At 45.1% G+C, this 19,274-nt stretch overlaps 1 protein-coding gene across 17 annotated transcripts in view; it reads right to left on the bottom strand.

The window, feature by feature from the left end:
* PRRC2B (proline rich coiled-coil 2B) overlaps nucleotides 1-19,006 on the bottom strand; it is a 69,489-nt gene extending 50,483 nt beyond the window's left edge. For 10 of the 17 annotated variants that reach the window (XM_035112634.2, XM_035112641.2, XM_035112637.2 and 7 more), the window contains exons 1-2: nucleotides 18,808-19,005; nucleotides 2,088-2,255 (exon numbers count right to left, since the gene is read on the bottom strand). In XM_035112634.2, coding sequence (XP_034968525.1) covers nucleotides 2,088-2,202 — 115 coding nt within the window. In that variant the 5' untranslated portion in view covers nucleotides 2,203-2,255; nucleotides 18,808-19,005. Of the gene's footprint in view, nucleotides 1-2,087; nucleotides 2,256-18,807 lie in introns of all 17 variants that reach the window. The other 7 variants (XM_035112630.2, XM_035112632.2, XM_035112635.2 and 4 more) reach the window with 3 other exon arrangements.
* Nucleotides 19,007-19,274: the final 268 nt, after the last annotated feature.

Below are 19,274 nucleotides of genomic sequence, written 5' to 3'. Positions count from 1 at the left end.
GGCTCACCTCTGCCAAGGTGGGTAGGGAAGGACACAGTATTTTAGGTATTGGGAGTCCTAAGTTGTTTGGGACTCAGATAAATGAGCAGGGAGTTGTTCAAAAGGAAAAGGGGGGAAGGTAGATTGGGTGTTAATAAAGAAAAACCACAAGAATTAGCACACTTTCCAACCAAATGTACAGCATCCATAAAGATTTTAACAAAACAAAAAGAAACTGCACATATAAATATAAAGCTTGTATGTCCAATAACACATTGGGTAGATTGATTAAAAAACAAACAAAAATGAAGACAGTACCAGGATAGAGGGTGGGGATCGACGGTATCTAACACCGAGTAAACTCGCAAAATTGTATAAATCTAAATCAAATACGTGTTGGAAGTGTAAAAAGAAAGAAGGTTCTTTTTTATCATATGTGGTGGTCTTGTAGTAAGGTTAAAGCTTACTGGGAAATGATATATAATGAAATGAAAAGGATGTTTAAAATAAGCTTTGTTAAAAAACAAAACAAAAAAACAGAAGCTTTTCTTTTGGGAATTATAGGGACAGAACTATCTAAACTGTATAGAAAGATACTTATTCATGTATGCTACTACAGCAGCAAGAATGTTACATGCCCCCAAATGGAAAAAAAGTCGTCCCAGCAAAGGAAGAATGGATACAAAAATTTATGGAATATGCAGAAATGGCAAAACTTAGCAGAAAAACAAGAAATCAAGGTAACAAATAACAAACTCTTTATAAAAGAATGAAAATGGTTCTTTTTACAGATGAATTGTAAACAGATAAAAACATTGGCAGGATTATTGTAATAACCTGCATTTTCATAACAGTATATATTTAAAGAAAATAAATGAGCAAATTAAGTTCATTTGGATATGCAGAAGATATTAAAAGATATTAAAAATAAATTTAAGGGACTGCAGAAAGAGGGGGAAGGACGTGAAGTTTTGAAATGTCAAAATGGTTGCAGAATTAGTGAAATGTATAAAATTAGTGAAATGTATAAACTTGAAAAGTATATATATATATATATATATATATATATATATATATATATATATAATGTTTAAAGACAGGTTGGGGGTTATAAAAAAGGCACATAAAATATAATACTCGAGAATCAACTTAAGCTATCCCTTATTTTTGCAGGGGTGGCAGGAATGATGACTCCTGCAAACTCGCCCACTAGTGCAATTATTCGACTGAAGCAGCCAGATCCATTTAAATGGGGTGACTGGCCATGTTTCATATTATAAGCGTACTCAATAAAATCATATCAAATAGAAAGGAAATTATTCTTCCTTTGACCTCTAGAGATGCTCAGTTTACACACTGATCTTTCTAAAAAGGGCAGTCTCCCAGACCTTGGAGGGATTAAACTGTTTCGAGTCATCCCGCACTTGCTTTCATAGCTACGAGCACTGGCCTTGGATGCACAAACAGAAGCACAAATGCCCTACCACAAAACCCTATCACTCAGCTCACTGTTATCTGCACTGATCAGCAGACATCCTCCAGGATTTGAGACAGCGAGTTCTTCTGCAGTCCCTGTCTTGAGATGCCAGAGAATGAATCTAAGACCTTTGGCATGCAAAGCTGATGCTTTGCCACTGAGCTATGAACCTTCCTCCTACCAGGCTAGTAACTTATGTGAGCTTATTTGCAAAGCAGCTGTTATTGCACAGAAGACTGTCCATGAATCCAAAGCCTCTAGCCCAGGTGTTGGTAACTAAGGCCCGTGGGCCACAAGCTGCCCACAGGGGTCATTTAACCGGCACATGAGCCGCCCCCGAACCAAGCCGCCCACTTGGTGAGTCCCCACACACTACGCTAAACCGGCACAGCGCGGTGCGGGGAATCGCTTCCGCAGCGCTGAAAATCCATATGGCGCCTGTGCAGACACCGGAAATCACATCTGTGCAGACGCAGAAACTGGAAATCGAGGGCACGCGCGTGATCCAGCCCACTGAGGGATCTCCACTGGAGTGAACCAGCCCAGGCGAGGTAAACCTTGCCGACCCCTGCTCTAGCCCATAGTTCTCTCTCCGCTTCCCTCCAAGTTCATTTCCCCCTTCCTTGCTTACCTGTGGTCCTGATAGCTTCTACTGACTTTCCTTTATACTTATCAAACAGGCTGAAAGTGGAGTACTTGCTTTTCCCATCCTTTCCCTTGGTAAGTTGCCCCAAACGATCGGACATTGCGATGAAATGTCATCTAGTAAAGAAATTTCTCTGCGCCGCTCCTGATTTGCCTGAGATGCGGGGGAAAGAGAAAAGCAGCACATTAAAAAAAAGACCACGTTTTTCATAAAGGACAATATGAATCTGCATTCCAAGCATCTTATTGACCTGCTTTTCTTATTATTATTTATTAAATGTGTTAATTATTTTTTGTCATAGCACCTCAAAGCAATTTACAATATTTCAAGAAAAATACGCATATTCATATACAGTGGTACCTCACAAGACGAATGCCTCGCGCAACGAAAAACTCACAAGATGAAAGCGTTTTGCAATGTTTTCGGCACTTCGCAAGACAACGACTTCTATGGCCACGCTTCATAAGACAAAGTTTCTCGGCGGGTTTTGTTTTGGGTTTTTTGCCATGGCAAACCGCGCTTCACAAGATGAAATTATCGCAAGACGGAGTGACTCGCGGAACGAATTACTTTAGTCTTGTGAGGCACCACTGCATTACTATTATTATTTATATTACATTTGTACAGCACCCTTCAAAGATCACAGGGAAGTTCACAACATAAAGAATGAAAATACATAATAAAACAAAAACAAACCAATATTCCCCTCCCACAAACAGATTTTAAAGGCCATAGATCACCCAAAGGCTCAGTTATAAAGAAATGTTTTTGCCTTGAACCTAAAGATAAGCAATGAAGGCACTAAGTGAGCCTCCCTGGGGAGAGAGCATTCCACAATCATGCCTGTTCTCATTCTGCCAACTTCCAGGCTTCTCGTGGAGGGGACACATAAAGAAGGGCATCAGATGATGAGTGCACCGTGTCGGTTCATGTGGGGAGAGGTGGTCCTTGAGGTATTGTGGTCCTGAGCCGTTTAAGGCTTTGTAGGTCAAAACCAGCACTTTGAATTGAGCCTGGAAACTAATCGGCAGCCAGTGCAGTTGTGCCAGGATTGGTTCAATCCTGTGCTCAAACCTCCTAACCCCAGTGAGCAAACTGACCGCTCAAGATTCCAAACCATCAGAGGCAGCCCTACACATTACACATTGCAGTAATCTAACCTAGAGGTTATCAGAGCAGACAACAGAAGGTAGGCTATCCCTGTCAAGATAGGAGCTCATCTGGACCACTAGCTGAAGCTGATGGAAGGCACTCCAGAAGTACCCCCTAGGTACTTACCCTGCCCCTGCCCCCCCTGCTCCTTCAGAGGGAGTACAACTCTATAAAGAGAAGGCAATCTCCCATCCATCCGTTCCAAGGAACCACCCACTAATGGAGCCTCAGTCTTATCTGGATTGAGCTTCATTTTTCTGGCTCTCATCCAGTCCATTACCAAGGCAAGACAACAGACCAGGACATCCACTGCCACAGCTGCAGATGTAAAAGAGAAATAGAGCTGTGTGTCTTCAGCAAACTGCTGACAACATACTCCAAAACTCTGATGACCTCACACAGCGGTTCCATGAATTTGTTAAATACATAGGGGATAAAACTGAACCCTGAGGAGCCCCACATTGAAGGCTCCACAGGAAAAGCACACACACCACCCTCTGGAAATGACTAAAACTAGCATTTAAAAAAAATTCCAAAAAGACATTCCTTTTTATTCAGGTGTATGGCTTTTAACTATTTATGGCCTTTTTGCATGTGAGGGGGGTGCTTTAATGTACCGGTAGCTGTTATTGTCTTTTAACAGAATTCATAGAATCATGGAATTGTAGGGCCCCTCCTAACTCTACAATTCTATCATTCTACGAATTCTATTAAGAACAACAACACCTACATTAAAACATCACATACATACAAATAGGTCATAGATAGTTAAAAGCCAAAGGCCTGATTAAAATGAATGTTTCTGCTTGGTGCCTAAAGATATGTAACAATGGTGCCAAGTAAGCGTACCCAGGGAGAGCATTCAACAAGCAAGGAGCCACCACTGAAAAGGCCTATTCTTGCGTTACCACCCTCTCGACTTCCCTATTTGTTAGCATCCAGGCTAATAATAGCCAGACATTGGAAGGTTCAACACTGATTCAGCTTCTCTGTAAGCTTTTTTTAAAGGAAAGGAAAGGGGGGGATCTTGGATCATGGTCTTCGTTTCCTTGAGATAGGACTTCAGGTGAGAGATGGGCTGCACCTCACAGCATTTGGCAAGAATGTGTTTGCCAAGAGTCTTGAGAATCTGATCAGGAGGGCTTTAAAGCTTGAGAGGGAGGGAGCAAACAAGAACACCTGGCACTGGGGATAATAGCTTCATTGAAGCACAGGAAACTGAGGTGGTGCTCCTGCTAAAGGGCAAGAAACTACGGAAAGAAGCAGCTGCAGGGAACAACTCATGGTTTCAGTTGTCTCTACAAAATGCACAGAGTATGGGAAACAAACAAGATGAACTGGAGTTTTTAATACAGGATGGAAGGCATTACTGAATGGCAGGCATTACTGAAACCTGGTGGGATGAGACTCATGACTGGAATATAGGAATTGAGGGGTATATAACCTGTTCAAAAGGAATAGACCAAACAGGAAGGGAGGAGTAGCAGCACTGTATGTAGTCAACTGTTAACAACAACTTCTCCTCTCCAGGGGGGGGGGTTCATACTTTTCTTTGGCCCCAGGATGTAGAAAATTTTGGAGGAACATTCCGCACCCACAGGAACTGGGCACTTTATGTTAATTCATCCAGAAAGAAAGCCTACTGCTTTATTTAAAACAGCCAAGATTTCAGGAAGATAACTTGTCCTTTGGGTTCTCTTTAAACAACCCTTTGGTGTTAGAAAATGATTCCACTGAGGTTGTTTGTGTTCGTTTCCCAGGTTTATTAAGTTGCTTTGCTATGGCTCTAGGCCGCTGGGACTAAGGACTTCGCTGTGTGTGTGTGTGTGTGTGTGTGTGTGTTTTGTTGGGGGGAGGGAGAGGGAGAGGGAGAGGGAGAGGGAGAGAGAGAGAGAGAAGCGGTGGTCAAATGGCACTGGTGGGTGGGCCAGTGGCAAAAGTAGATAGAGAAACAAATTTAAAATTCACCATTCTACAGTAGGCTAGTTTCTTTCTGCATACACTCACAAACCCATACACCAGGGATCCCCAAACTTCGGCCCTCCAGATGTTTTGGACTACAATTCCCATCTTCCCCGACCACCAGTCGTGCTAGCTAGGGATCAAGGGAGTTGTAGGCCAAAACATCTGGAGGGCCGCAGTTTGGGGATGCCTGCCATACACTATCCCCCATCCAGGCAAGCAAGTGGCAATTTAATAGTTTAAGGACACTTTGCACCCAAGCAAAAACACTCAAGGGAGGTGCAAAGCAGGGCGGGTGAGAGGTGTGGCTTGGGGAAATTATGAGGGCAGGACAGAGAGGTCTGGAGAGCCACTTCCAGCCCTTGGGCCTGGGGTTCCTCCACTCTGACCAGAGCGAGGCAAAGGGTGATGATGAATAAGTCCCCAAGCACAAGAATTCCCCAAGCACAAGAAGACTTGGCATGCTCCCCAGATTCTAATCAGCAAAACAGAATAAATGCAAATAAAGACCCGAATAATCTACATATTTGCGGTTGTTGTGGCAATATCAGTCAGTCTTTTCTGCATAATAAGTTAGTGCTACTCGTTAGGTCTGGATTGCTGTGGCCTTGGCAGCAACAAGGAAGGCCCAATAGCGACCGGCCTGCGCTTGGCAATTTAACTGAATCAAAGCGATTGCACATATACACAACAGGAAAACAGTGACTCATCAACCTGCACACTCTGCGCACTCTCATTGACAATACAATTCCCCAGATCCTTGCAGGAAGGGGAACATTTGCGGTAGCAGATGTCAGACGGTTAACAGAGGATGGAGGAAAAGGAGAAGGAGAAGAGAGGGCAGGTGGTAATCCTTCAAGAAAAGCCAGCAAAACAGGTCACAGTCTAGAGATCCCAATGAGAAACCCTAGCAACCACCCTTTCTCGCAATCCCAGTTCGCGTCGGAACTATGACAGAGGAAGGAATAAACAACTGCCAAATCTCAAGGAAGGATGTTCGGAGAGTGTTACCATCAAAAAGGTTTCTCGAGAGCTGCTTGGGCTTGATCCCCACATACCTTTCCAAAAGTGGCCCAGGCCCAGTCACATGTAAAGAAGGAAGGCGGTGAAATTTAAAGCACAAAAGGTGCACAGGCAAGAAAGAGGGCTGCCCCATGACTGCCTGCCCCCCTCAAGGCCATGAAGCTCACTGGGTGTGACCCTGGGCCAATCACTACCTCTAAGCCCATAACGTACCTCACAGGGTTTTTGTGGGGATTAAATGGGGGGGGGGAAAGAACCCTGTGTACCACATTAAGCTCCTTGGAGGAAAATGAGAAAAATGCAATAAAATAAGCAAATAAATAAAGTAGTACTAGAAAGCTGTTGATAGGAAATTGCTTAGGGAAAGAGTGTGTAGAGGAGGGCAGCAGAAGGAAAACTACCAAGTGGGTGCTTGCCCCCCACCCCAGTCTCATACTCCCACCCTTTTACAGATGGCTGGGGGATAAACCGGTGTTTAAATACTTGGGTCTGCCACTACCCTGTGACATGGGGTGGAAGATACCGGTATGTTGCCCTCAAGACATTGCTTAGGCTCCATCTGCCATCAGCTCCAGCCAGCGTGGCCAACGTTCAGGGACAGGAGTTGGGAGTTCGGCAAAGCACTGCTCTCAACAGTGCAAACCTAGAAACAGTTACTATGCCAGTAGGCAAGCTGCAGAGGAAGGGGCTGCTTGCTCCTCAGCCCCACCCTGCTTGGCATGAATGATAGGCACCTGCTGGAACCAGCCAGACTGACTAAAACACGTACAGTTCCTATTCTTACTCTCTATAGCCACAACTTTCACATCAGCTCTGGTTACCCAGATGCTTCCAGAAACAGTCAAAGTGCTGGTGATTACCTTGAGAGCTCTACATCATAAGGTATAGCCAACACAGAGCCCACCAAAGGTTTATTTATCAGTATTTATGAAGCACTTCATAATTTAAAAGCTCTACGCAATACTGCATACAGAATAAACAGCAATAAAATAGCATCTTTCACAAAGAACAGCAGACAAAATGGTCCAGTCTTATGGACCACCAGGAAACCCTGAGCAAAAATGATGTGCCTTTGCAAGATGTGTAAAACAGTTGATAATCACAGAGCAAAAAGGGTACCTGACAGTGCAGGGAAAGTGGCGGAAAATGCTCATACAGTATTGGGTCACCACTCTGCAGTGTCCAAAATTCTCTAGGCACTAGGCATGTTTTGCAACTGGCACAGGTCCGACTGTGACCACATGGAGGTCTCTGGATGCCAGGTTGGCGACTGACATTTCCATCTGGCTGATCCCTTCAGCTTTCTTAAAACAGGTAAGCAGAAGAGCTTATTTATTGCATTTATATCCCACCTTTTTTCTCCAAAGAGCACATGGTTCATTCCCCCACTCAATTAATCCCTACAACAACCCTGTGATGTAGGTATGGAGGCTGTGACTGGCCCAAGGTCACTCAGTGAGGTTCATGACGGAGTGGGGATTTGAACCCTGATGTCCCAGGTCCTAGTCCAACACTCTAACCACTAAACCACACTGACTTCCTAGAGTCCTTCTGCTATGCGACAGCTATATAAATTAAGTAGTTAAATAAGTATGGGGGAAAGCAAAATGTCGCTTAGAGAAGGATCTGCAATATCTTCCTTGAAGCTTTGTTTTATTCTGTTTTAATGTGTTGTAAACTGCTCTCAAAGCTACCAACATGAGTCTGACCAAACTGCGGGAGGCAGTGCAAGACAGGAGTGCCTGGTGTGCTCTGGTCCATGCGGTCACGAAGAGTCGGACACAACTAAACGACAACAAACTGCTTTAAGATTTTTTTATTTAAACTATAAAGTGACATAGAAATGAAATAAATAATAATAATAAATTTGGGGGGGGGAGGCACCTAGGCAAGGTTTAATGAGCCATTTGCATATATATGAGAGTTTCTAAAACTGCCACTCTTGTGGTATACAATAGGGCAGGCATCCCCAAACTGCGGCCCTCCAGATGTTTTGGCCTACAACTCCCATGGTCCCTAGCTAACAGGACCAGTGGTTGGGGAAGATGGGAATTGTAGTTCAAAACATCTGGAGGGCCAAAGTTTGGGGATGCCTGCAATAGGGTATGGTGCCACTAGAACCCGTCAATCCCAGCCAAAAGATCATAAGAAAAGCCATGTTTGAAAAGGCCAATGGCCCACCTAGCCCAGCATCCTCTTCTTGCAAGTGCCTTTGGGAGGCAGGACATGAGGGCAACAGCCATCTCCCCACTTGCAATTCCTAGCAATTGGCATCCAGAGCAATTGGCATCCAGAGACAAGAGGCATCTGATGGTGATGAACATATTGTTCATGACTAATAGCCTTTTCCTGCATGAATTCGTCTAACCCTCTTTTAACGCCATTCAAGGTGGCAGCCTTCACACCTTTTGAAGCCAGCATAGCCAATGGTCAGGTATAATGGACACTGTAGCCTAATGCCCAAAAAGACACCATATGAGATACCCACACGAGAGAAGACACGACAGCCACCATGAAAGGCATAGTTGCTGTCGCCTTGCAGAAGCCAATGAGGTCTGATACTAGTAACTCTCTAGAACAGAGAATGGCTAACCTAGCTTTGAGGTGTTGTGAGGGTAACTCTAGGCTGGATTTGAGTGAAAAGTAAAGAAAGTATTCCCCCAGTTTTTCTGCAGATTTTCCATTTTGTAAGCTAATGAGTATCATGAACAGATGTGAAGTGCAACAACAATATTTAGACATTTTAATTAATTAATTAATTTGGTTTGTTTACTAAAGACAGTGTTTACTAAGGACCAGTTTAAGAATGGTTTTGGTTTAAGAATGGACTTCCGGAAGGATTAAGTTCGTAAACCAAGGTACCAACGTACAAGTAAAATAAATAAAAATAAATGTGCTGAACTGGATTGCTCCCTGGGGGTTTCAGGTTATCTTACAATACAAATTAGCCCAATTTACATTGGATTTCCCCCCACTTTCAAACCATGGTTAATGACCCTGGCTTCAAGAAACCATATACAGTAGTTTTAAACACAACAGTTTGGACACAATGAGACATTTCCATTAGTAAAAAATAGAAGCAATGCCTTCCAATTTTCTCCTTGCAGCTCACAAAAAAATTGTGCTGGTCAAGGGTTGGAGTTGTTAAGGTCCACGTTGCCTTTGGGATAAATCTGTCAGGGGCCAGAACAAAGAGTGTCCTCCCACCTTTTCCCTTTCACCATGGAAGCAAAGCATATCCTCTAGCACTGATCCTGGTGCAGGGTGCAGGGTGCAAGGGACGTGGAATCAACAGGGAGCAACCAGAAAACAAACAGAGGTAACCTAACAAGGTTATTTAATTGTACTAAACATTGCTTAAAATTTAAAAATAAGGGTTTAGTTCTTTGCCACTGGTGGCCAAAACATTAGTAGCCCAGAAAAAGAAAAGGTTAAAGTCTACACAAGCAACTGAGCACAAAACTGCACACTTTTTAAAATTCATATCCACGAGGGCTAGCAACTTGACTTTTTAAAATGTAAGCTGGAAATTCAGGAAAGGAATACACAATGTCCCTGAGGTATCCAGCTTCAAGGTGATGAGGGAGAGTCTACATTTGGAAATCAGAGGAGAGACAAGTTATTACAGTACTTCTCTCCCCCTGAAGGCTGTTGATGGGCAACAAATGATTTGGCAGAGGTGCATGTGGACAGGTGGGTAAAAAAACACCTGTGGACTGATTTTGTAAGGTGGCAATTGGATAACACCCACCCACACATTATCGACAGTCCTTAGAAAAATCCTAACCCAGCAGTTCAGAACTAGGGCCACTTGCCAATCTCACCCGAAACGCTTGCCAAAAACAACAGCAAGCAGAGGCAGAGGAAACACTGGAAACTGCCTTCTATTAGGACACACTGTTTGCCCATCTAGCCTGGTATTGTCTGTTCAGTGGTGGGAAATCTCCCAAGCCCCATAGACCTACCCCATGCCCAATGCTAACACAGTACAGCCATACCTTAGTTCTCGAACAGAATCTGTTCCAGAAGTCCGTTCTACTTCCAAAAACGTTCAAAAACCAAGACGTGGCTTCTGATTAGCTGCAGGAGCTTCCTGCACTCAATCGGAAGCCACAGAAGCCGTACTGGACGTTCGGCTTTCAAAAAAAAGTTTACTAACTGGAATACTTACTTCAGCTATTCCACACTCCTGCTCTAGGTGCTTGGGCAGAGAAGGCTCTCACCTGCGACCTTCTACATGCAAAGCATGTGCTCTGCCACTGAGCTATGATCCTCTCACCAGAGAGAATAGAATGGAATGCCTGGGTTCAAATCTCTGCTCAACCACATATGAATAAGGCATCTTCCTCACACCCATACACAAAATTCAACTTCCAACCAGGGAATGGAAATTAAAATTGCCAACTCTCACAGAGCCTCAGTGCAGATGGAATGCCAAACCATGGTTGTTTGGAATCCTGGTTTGGAAGGCAAGCTCAAACCATCATTCGCTAGTTCAGATGCAACAAGAAACTGGAAAGTATTTCATTGAAGCGGAGCAAACAAAGAGCCTGAGCCTGACATTCAGTCCTGTGACATTGACATTGCCTGTGAAACGATCCCACTGCTTCCATACCCCTCACATCTCATTGTGATGTCATGTGATTGCCAGATGGGAGGCAATGCCCATCTTCCAGATTTGGCCCATCAACTATGTGTGGAAGAGATAACAATCTGGCCTCCTGGCCAAATCCCATTCTCTAATGAACTAGAGCACAGAAACACATCTACACAGCCCTGGCATGTACCGTGTTTCCCCTTTTTTAAGACACCGTCTTATAACTTTTTTTCCTCAAAAAAACACAGGGTGGCTTACTTTCGGTGGGGTGTCTTATTTTTTTATTGCCGGTATGGTATTTATGGCTCAGGGCGCCGCTGGGCTCTCTTGAGTGCTCGGTGCTGCAGCAGCCACTGGTTCCGGGTGGCGGGGCGGCAGGCGTCCTTGACCAGGCCAGGCGGAGGCCGCTGGCTCAGGTGCTCCGCCCGCTGCTGCAGGGCGCTCCAAGCTCCTTGGCTGGGCCAGGCAAGGAAGAAGCAGTGAGCCCAGCGGTGGCGGCAAGCACGGAAGCAGTAGGGACGCTCTTGGAGCGCCGCTTCACAGCTGATCGCGCTCCTGCAGTGCCGGCCGCATGGAGTGACTCTGTGAGCGGAGGTGCCTGTGGGGGTTGGTTTCCGCGGCGTGGAAGTATGGCTTATTTTCGGGGTATGTCTTATATTTCTCAAATCCTTAAAAACCCTGCCATGGCTTACTTTATGACTATGTATTAAAAAAGGGGAAACAGGGTATCCAGGTCAGAAGTGGAAGCTTATCTTCACAACTGTTGAGATTAGTGGCAAAGGAAAACAAACACAAGGTTGAAGATGGGGGCAGGGAGAAAGAAAGGGTTATATCCAGTGCTAGTCCTTCTCAGAACAGAGTCAACATTTATGGCTATCTTGACTAAGTTAAATCCATAAATTTTAATGGGTCTACTCTGGATACAACCCAAAATTCCTATTGCCAAGGCTTTAGGTAATCCTTTATACCCAGGAGGAGGATGTTTCACGCCTGGTATTCCAATGCAAAAAACAGTTTGTTAAGAGGGCATAAGAGGAGAAAAGCAATGGACTTTCCTTCACTGGAAGTTTTTAAGTAGAGGTTGGATGGCCATCTGTCATGTGTGCTTAGGTTGAGATTCCTGCATTGCAGGGGTTTGGAATAGATGATCCTTGGGGTCCCTTCCAACTCTACAATTCTATGATCCTATGGAAGATAGATATAAGGAATCAGAAGAGACATTAAAACGAAATATAAATACTAGACCTAAAATGGTAATCCATGAATATGAAGTCCAAAATATTCTAAAAGACAAACAACCTCAACCCCACTAAAAGGATGAACAGGGGAGAAAGGCCACAGATATAAGCAATTACTTTCCAAACTAAGGGGTAAAGGCCTGGGTAAATAAAAGTATTTGTGCCTGGTGCCTATAAACAGGCAGTGATGGCGCCAGTAGGGCCTCCCTTGGGAGAGCATTCCACAACCAGGGAGCACTGTTAGAAACAGATATTTCAGCTAATCACCAAATGGCACCTTAAACCTGGGTGACAGTCAGTATATATCTAGCAGGGATTATTTTTCATAGCAGGATTATTATTAAGAATTATTTAATTTCTATACCTAATAATAATAATAACCCGCTCATCCATCCGACTAGGTTTCCCCAGCCATTCTGGGTGGCTTCCAGCACATATACAAACATAATAAAATGTCAAATACTAAAAACTTCCTGATACAGGGCTGCCTTCAGATGTCTTGTAAAAGTTCTTCATTTCCTTGACATAGACAGCATTCCACAGGGAGGGCACCACTGCCAAGAAGGCCCTCTGCCTGGTTCCCTGTAACTTCACTTCTAGCAGTGAGGGAACTGCCAGAAGAGCCCAGGAGGTGGACCTCAGTGTTTGGGCTGAACAATAGGGGTAGAGACGCTCCTTCAGGTATACTGGGCAGTGTTTGGGCTGAACGATAGGGGTAGAGACGCTCCTTCAGGTATACTGGACCGCCACTTAGGGATTTAAAGGTGAGCACCAACACTTTGAATTGTGCTCGGAAACGTACTAGGAGCCAGTGAAGATCCTTTAGGACCAGTGTTATATGGTCCAGAGGCCACTCCCAGTCACCAGTCTAGCTGCTACATTCTGGATTAGTTGAGGTTTCCAAGTCTCCTTCAAAGGTAGCCTCACGTAGATGACATTGCAGTAGTCCAAGATGGAGATAATCAGAGCACGTACCACTATGGCGAAACAGTCTGTGGGCAGGTAGGGTCTCAGCTGGCGTACCAGACATGGGCATAGCCAGGGGGCAGCTGCCCCCCTAAATCAATAAAAATAAACAAAAATACATAGCAAACTGAGGTTCTGCCCCCCTAACAAAGGCCTGCCCCCCACAGCAAAAATCCTGGCTACGCCCATGGTACCAGATGGAGCTGGAAGACAGCTGTCCTGGACACAGAACTGACCTGTGCCCCCATGGACACATGTGAGTCCAAAGTGACTCCCAGGCTGCACACCTGGTCATTCAGGGGCACAGTTACCTCATTCAGGAGCAAGGAGTCCCACACACCTGCTCACACCCTGTCTTCCAAAAACAGTACTTCTGTCTTTTCGGGATTCAACCTCAATTCATTACCCACCATCCATCCTCCAACCGCCTTCAGACACTCACACAGGACATTCACTGCCTTCACTGGTTCTGATTTAAAGGAGAGATAGGGCTGGGTATCATCCGCATTTTTTTAAAAAAAACTCTCAAAGCAGTTTACAACACATTAAAACATCAAATGAAACAACCCAGAAGAAAACAAATGCAAGTTTCCATGAAAATATTGCAGATCTTTCTCTAAGTGACATTTTGCTTTCCCCATACTTCAATTCAATTCCTTTATTGGCATATGACCATACTTATTTACCTACCTAGCTGCCCCATAGCAGGAAGACTCTAGGAAGCTTGTCTAAATAAGACAGATCTGTCTAATTAAGCTCCTTGGTATCAACAGTCTTGTCCATCTTGATTGTTAGCCTGATGTTGTCAGAAAGGGACACACGATTCCAGCAACTGGTATTTGACTGTGGAAGCAGAGCATTGCCACCACGGCTAGTAGCCGCTGATAGCCTTATCTGTGGTTCATCTGTCAATCCTCTTCTAAAGCCATCCAAGTCGGTGGCCAGTACATTTAGGAGCAAATCATGCCAAAGGCCCATCAACTCCAGCATTTTCTCTCTAATAGTGTCCAACAGTGAAGCCCGCAAGCAGGACATCCTCAGCACTTCATATTGTTTTTGATTCTGGAGGTGGCATATGGCCACCATGGCTAGCAAACACAGATAGCCTGATTTTCTGTGAATTTGCCTATTCTGCTTTCCAATGGCTGCTAGTCATGCTTGCTGTTACAGGGCCTTCAGAATGAGAGGCAGTGTGTCCCTGAATAGCAGTCACTGGGCAACAGCTGCAAGAAAAAGGGCATTGCTCTTATGTCCAACTTGTGGTCTTCCCACTGGGGCTTTCAATCGGCTGCTGTGGAAAAGAGGATGGTGGACTTGATAGGCCTTTGGTCTGATTCAGCAGGGCTCTCCTTATGTTCCTGAAGCTGGTGGCCACCAAATCTTGCGGCAGAGAATTCCACAGTTTCCCCATTCTTGATCCTAGCTAGGGCCTGGACAGGAGGCAGGAGCAGCAGGGAAACCTCCCAAGAGTTATCAGAAAACCCCATGAAAGGGTTGTAGCTCAGAGAGGGAGCATCTACTTTGCATGCAGAAAGTCCCATGTTCAATCACCAATGGCAACTATTCCAGGAAGGGATGGGAAAGTTCCTTTTCCTGAAATCCTGGAGAGTTCCCGGCAGTCTGCTTAGCTAGATGGGTCAATGGTCTCACTCTGTATAAGGCAGTTTCCTAGGTACCACAAAAGGCCAGAGGGTCACAGGTCCCCTGGGCCTGCTTATAAAATGTTTTCCTGCTTCATCAGTGCAGCAAATCCAGCAGTCAGCATTCAACAGTAGCCATCCAGATACACCTGAGAATCCCAAAACCTGAGCCTAACAGCCTTTATGCAGTTTGTCAACAACACCTGATATTGAGAGGTATACTGTGCTGAGCATGGAAGTTCCATTTGGCTATCATGAATAATAGCCCTCAATAGATTCATTCTCCCAAAAAAACAATGCTCATCTATAAATTTTAAGGGCAGTATTCAACTCAAACGTCCCATCAGTGCAAGGATTTGGCTACCAGCAATTATAGGTGTGCTCTGCCTCCACAGCTGGAAAACGCAAGAGGGGGAGAGGGCATGTGCTCAGGTCCTGCTTGAAGGACAGGCCTCTCTGGTTGGCCACTGTGATAACAGGATTCTGGACTAGATGGGCCATTGGCCTAACTCTGCAGGTCTAATCTTACATTCTTATAATTTCTGCTTGTGCAATGGGACTTTCCATCCTCTTTTCCTTTTGCCCTCTCACCAATTCTGCTCCAGAAGGTTGGGGGAACCCCTAGGGCTGGTTTTGGGGAGTGATAATATTCTGCTGCGCAAACAAATTCCTCATGTAGCACTACACTGGATATAACCCTAGGTCTAGGGAGGGGGAAAGCAACAAAAAATTTCCCCATACCATTCCACCACCACCCCAGGACTTCACATCTCTGGTCTACTTTAATAATTCCCTCTATTTTGGAGCAACAGATCCAGTGTTAGAAACTCAGATATATAAGCCAGGCATCCCCAAACTTTGGCCCTCCAGATGTTTTGGGCTACAATTCCCATCCTCCCCGACCACTGGTCCTCTTAGCTAGGGATCATGGGAGTTGTAGGCCAAAACATCTGGAGGGCCGCAGTTTGGGGGTGCCTGATATAACCTAATAAGCATTGCTCCCCATCTGACCCTTGAGGCTGTTTCCCAAATCACACCCACCTGCCCCACCCCTCACATCATCTGTAACATAAGGTATGGGGCAGCTGCCATTGTATGATCAGGAGCCTTAAAGTGCACTGACAAGGGAGGCTTGCACTCCCTGTCAATCAGTGGCAAGAGGGATCAGATATATTCCTGAGTTTCCCATGGGGAGCTCCTCAGCACCGCTGGACCCAACAGAAAGCAGGGCTTGTAATTAGTGCTAGCAACTGATAGGCACTGACTTAAAGCTTCCTGGGTCTGGCTGTACTGCTGTGTTTTCCATGGAAAATTCCACAGCTGGTCAATCCTTGAAGGGGCTTACAAAGAGCCCTCCTTAGCACTTTGAAGCACCAACAATCTTTTGGTCGGCAGCACTTCAAACCACTAAGCGCTCTTGGCAAGCCCTGAAGTCACCTGAAGTCAATGTGTTATGAGGTGATTGACAGGTGAGCAGCCTCGCCCACCTTACCCAGGGACAAGTATGGCTTAGCACCAGTGTGAAGAACACCTGAGGCCCTCCAGCTATCATTGGACTACAGCTCTCAGCCCATCATCATTGACTACTGGCCATGTGGATTAATGGAGGTTGGAGCATACGGACATAGAGAGAGGCACAGATTTAGAGTGATGCCCAAACTAGTCCATATTTAACCCCAACACACATAGGAGGAGCCATTTCCAGACAGACCATAACATGGACAAGGAATGGTCACAAGGCAGATGTGCACTGTTCAAGGACACCTGCCCAATTTACCAACCAATTTCAGAACTGGGATACTGATAACCCTTCTATCGCAAAAAGCAGGGGGAGGGAGGAATGAAGTGTACCCCACATTGGATAAGCTCCAGAAGAGAAAAAGTCCAGAAGAGAGGCTATGATCTCTCTCTACATGGGGAATATACCCCAAATACTAGGCAAGGGTGGGGGCAGGGAACTTTCAAGCTTTAACCAGTAAAAGAACATGTATCTATATCTGCAAAAGGCAAGCACAGTTTATTGATATTTATATACAGTTTCATGGCCCACCCTACACAATTTTACCTGTGGCTCTGGATCTTTAAATGCTCGACTTTGGAAAAATGTGTGAAAGCTAGGTGCTAACAGAAATCAATGACTGCCTGTGACTGCTCAGCACTGGAGAAGAGATCTAATGTAACATTCAACCAAAAAAAAAAACACCCCAGCAATTCTACCTGCTAGAAGCCACCTCAAGAAAATAAGAAGCACCCTTAAACGCAGGCCATCATCCTGAGAAAAAAGTAGCACCACCTTTTGTGCCTTTCATCATGCCCCCCCCCAAAAAGCTTAAAGAGGTATTGATCAAAGACAATAATAAAAAAAATTGAATTGTCACAATCCTCATTTTGCATTGACAGTAGAATTCTGGATGCGACACACAGTGACCATCTTGAAGGCACAGACAGATCCAACTTCCCAAATGTTCTCTTCTTTCATCATCACCATTTCACAGCTGGGAAGCTGCACAACTTTGGGGATGAAAACGAGGATTTGTAGCCCCAAAAAGACACAGGAAAGAGGGGCGTGTTCTGCCTACAAACCCATTAAATGTACAGTTCTTAAAGAACAGATTTAAAATTCTAATTTGATCTACAAAAGGGCACGAGGGAGATGGACCACATCTGAAAAACTAACAGCCATACACACACACACCAGTTTCATAGTAGAGAATAACATCACCCAACAATATACCTCCAACATTCGGTACACCACACCACACACGCACACACTCTTAATGTCACTCATTTCTCAAAGCAAGACTTTCCTTAATTTCCTCTCTTCCACTTTTAGTCTCTGGGCCACGATCCTGCCCGCCCCCCCATAAGAAGCTGCAACAGGATCATAACACAACCAATGAAAAAGGTCAGACCCAAACTTCTGAAATCCCGTTGAGATTCAAAATTCTTTCTTTTTTAGAAAAAAATTAAAGAATCCCCATATTTCTGCATTTGAAATAATAAAATAAAATTGCACGTTATTACCCTATTTAAAGTGTGCCCTCTCCAGCCAAAAATGCCAATTTCTGTATACATTCAGGTGTGTCGTAATGGAAGAGTGATGTCGGTTGCTATTTTAAAAGATGCCCACACACACATTTTACATGTATGGCGTGTCAGAGACAGATCTCTAAGGTAAGAAACAGTTTTGCAGCTTTCAATCATAGTGGGGACACACACACACACACACACACGTAGATATACATTTCCAGGCCTTCCACAACCACAACGCACGGCCAAAACAATGGAAGGCAGAGATGGATTTAAAAGCAAAACAGAAGCCTGGGCAAAATGGCAACGCTGAAAGGCAACACACTAATTAAAAGTCAAAACTCTCCCAATCCAGCGCACTCGAAATATATTCAGTCACTCTCAATTATGTTTTAGTTTTGGAGCGGCGGAGGGGGGGGGGCAGAGAATAGGAAGGTGGGTGTTAACTGGCCCACATCTTCTCCAAAACCAAGGACAAACTTCCATTCTCCATCCCTGAAATCAGCATCGCACAATTTTGCAATAACAACGATAATTACAATTGCACGGTTTGTTATTGAAACTTCAGAGGGGGGGGTGGGGAACCAACGCCCTTTCATCAATTCTCCCTTGCAAAACCTTCCAATTCCCTCTCTCCACCACAAATTAATAATAACAGCAATAGCAAGGAGCACCTAACAATAACTTCATAACCCCTAAAATGACTTAAACCAAATGCGTATTTGGGTGTTGCTCTGGCTTTTTTTCCTTTTCTTTTGCAGGGAGGCATCAAAACTGGATGGAGGTCTGCTTTGCATTTGCAAAACAAAAACAAACAAAATGGGGTCAGCATAGCCTGAAATAAGTCAAATATGGAAGGGGGGCCTGCGACCCCTTTAAGGGCCAAAAGGGGGGTAGGTGGGGAGAGCTAAGGGGCTTGTTGGGGGGCTGGTAAAAAAACATTCCCCATCGCCCCTGGGGTGGGGGAAACCTGGCCTACTTCACTCCTTCACTCGCTCGCTTTCCTTTCTCAGTCTCCATTTTTATAGCTGCCCGGCCTCCCACCTCGCCCCACAAAAAAAGCCCCCGAATTGCATCCTGAGCCCCCCAATACCCACCTGTTGTGGTTGTAGGGAGCCAAATGTGCCTGGGGAGCCGGCTGGCGGGGGAGCTCGGGGGCTCGGGGGTCAGGATGGCTGCGGATTGCAAGGCAGAGGCGGCGGCGACCTCCCAGGCTTCTCACGACTGCCTCTCAGTGTCTGCTATGGTTGCCTCCGCCTCCTCCGCCTCCTGCGAAAAGGCCTGTCAATCCCCGGGCTGGAGTGAGCAGCTCAACCCGCAGCGGCCAGGCTCGCGAAACGGGACAGCGGCGCCTGCCGGGCCCGCCGGGGAAAGCAGGGCGCTTTGGCTGAGGAGGGATGAAGGGAAAAGAACAGAAAGAAATAAAAAATAAAAAGGAAAAAAATGGATGGTAGAGCAGATCAAAGAGGAGGAAAGAGAAAAACAGAAGGAACGGACTTGATCCCAACAAAATTAAGCACTTAGAGTGGTTTGTTGTTTTGTTATTTGCCCTTCGCCCTAAAGT

The sequence above is a fragment of the Zootoca vivipara genome, chromosome Z (assembly GCF_963506605.1).
Source record: "Zootoca vivipara chromosome Z, rZooViv1.1, whole genome shotgun sequence".
In the NCBI taxonomy this organism is placed as follows: domain Eukaryota; kingdom Metazoa; phylum Chordata; class Lepidosauria; order Squamata; family Lacertidae; genus Zootoca; species Zootoca vivipara.
Note: the sequence above shows the minus strand (reverse complement) of the source record. Positions and strands in the feature narration are given on the sequence as shown.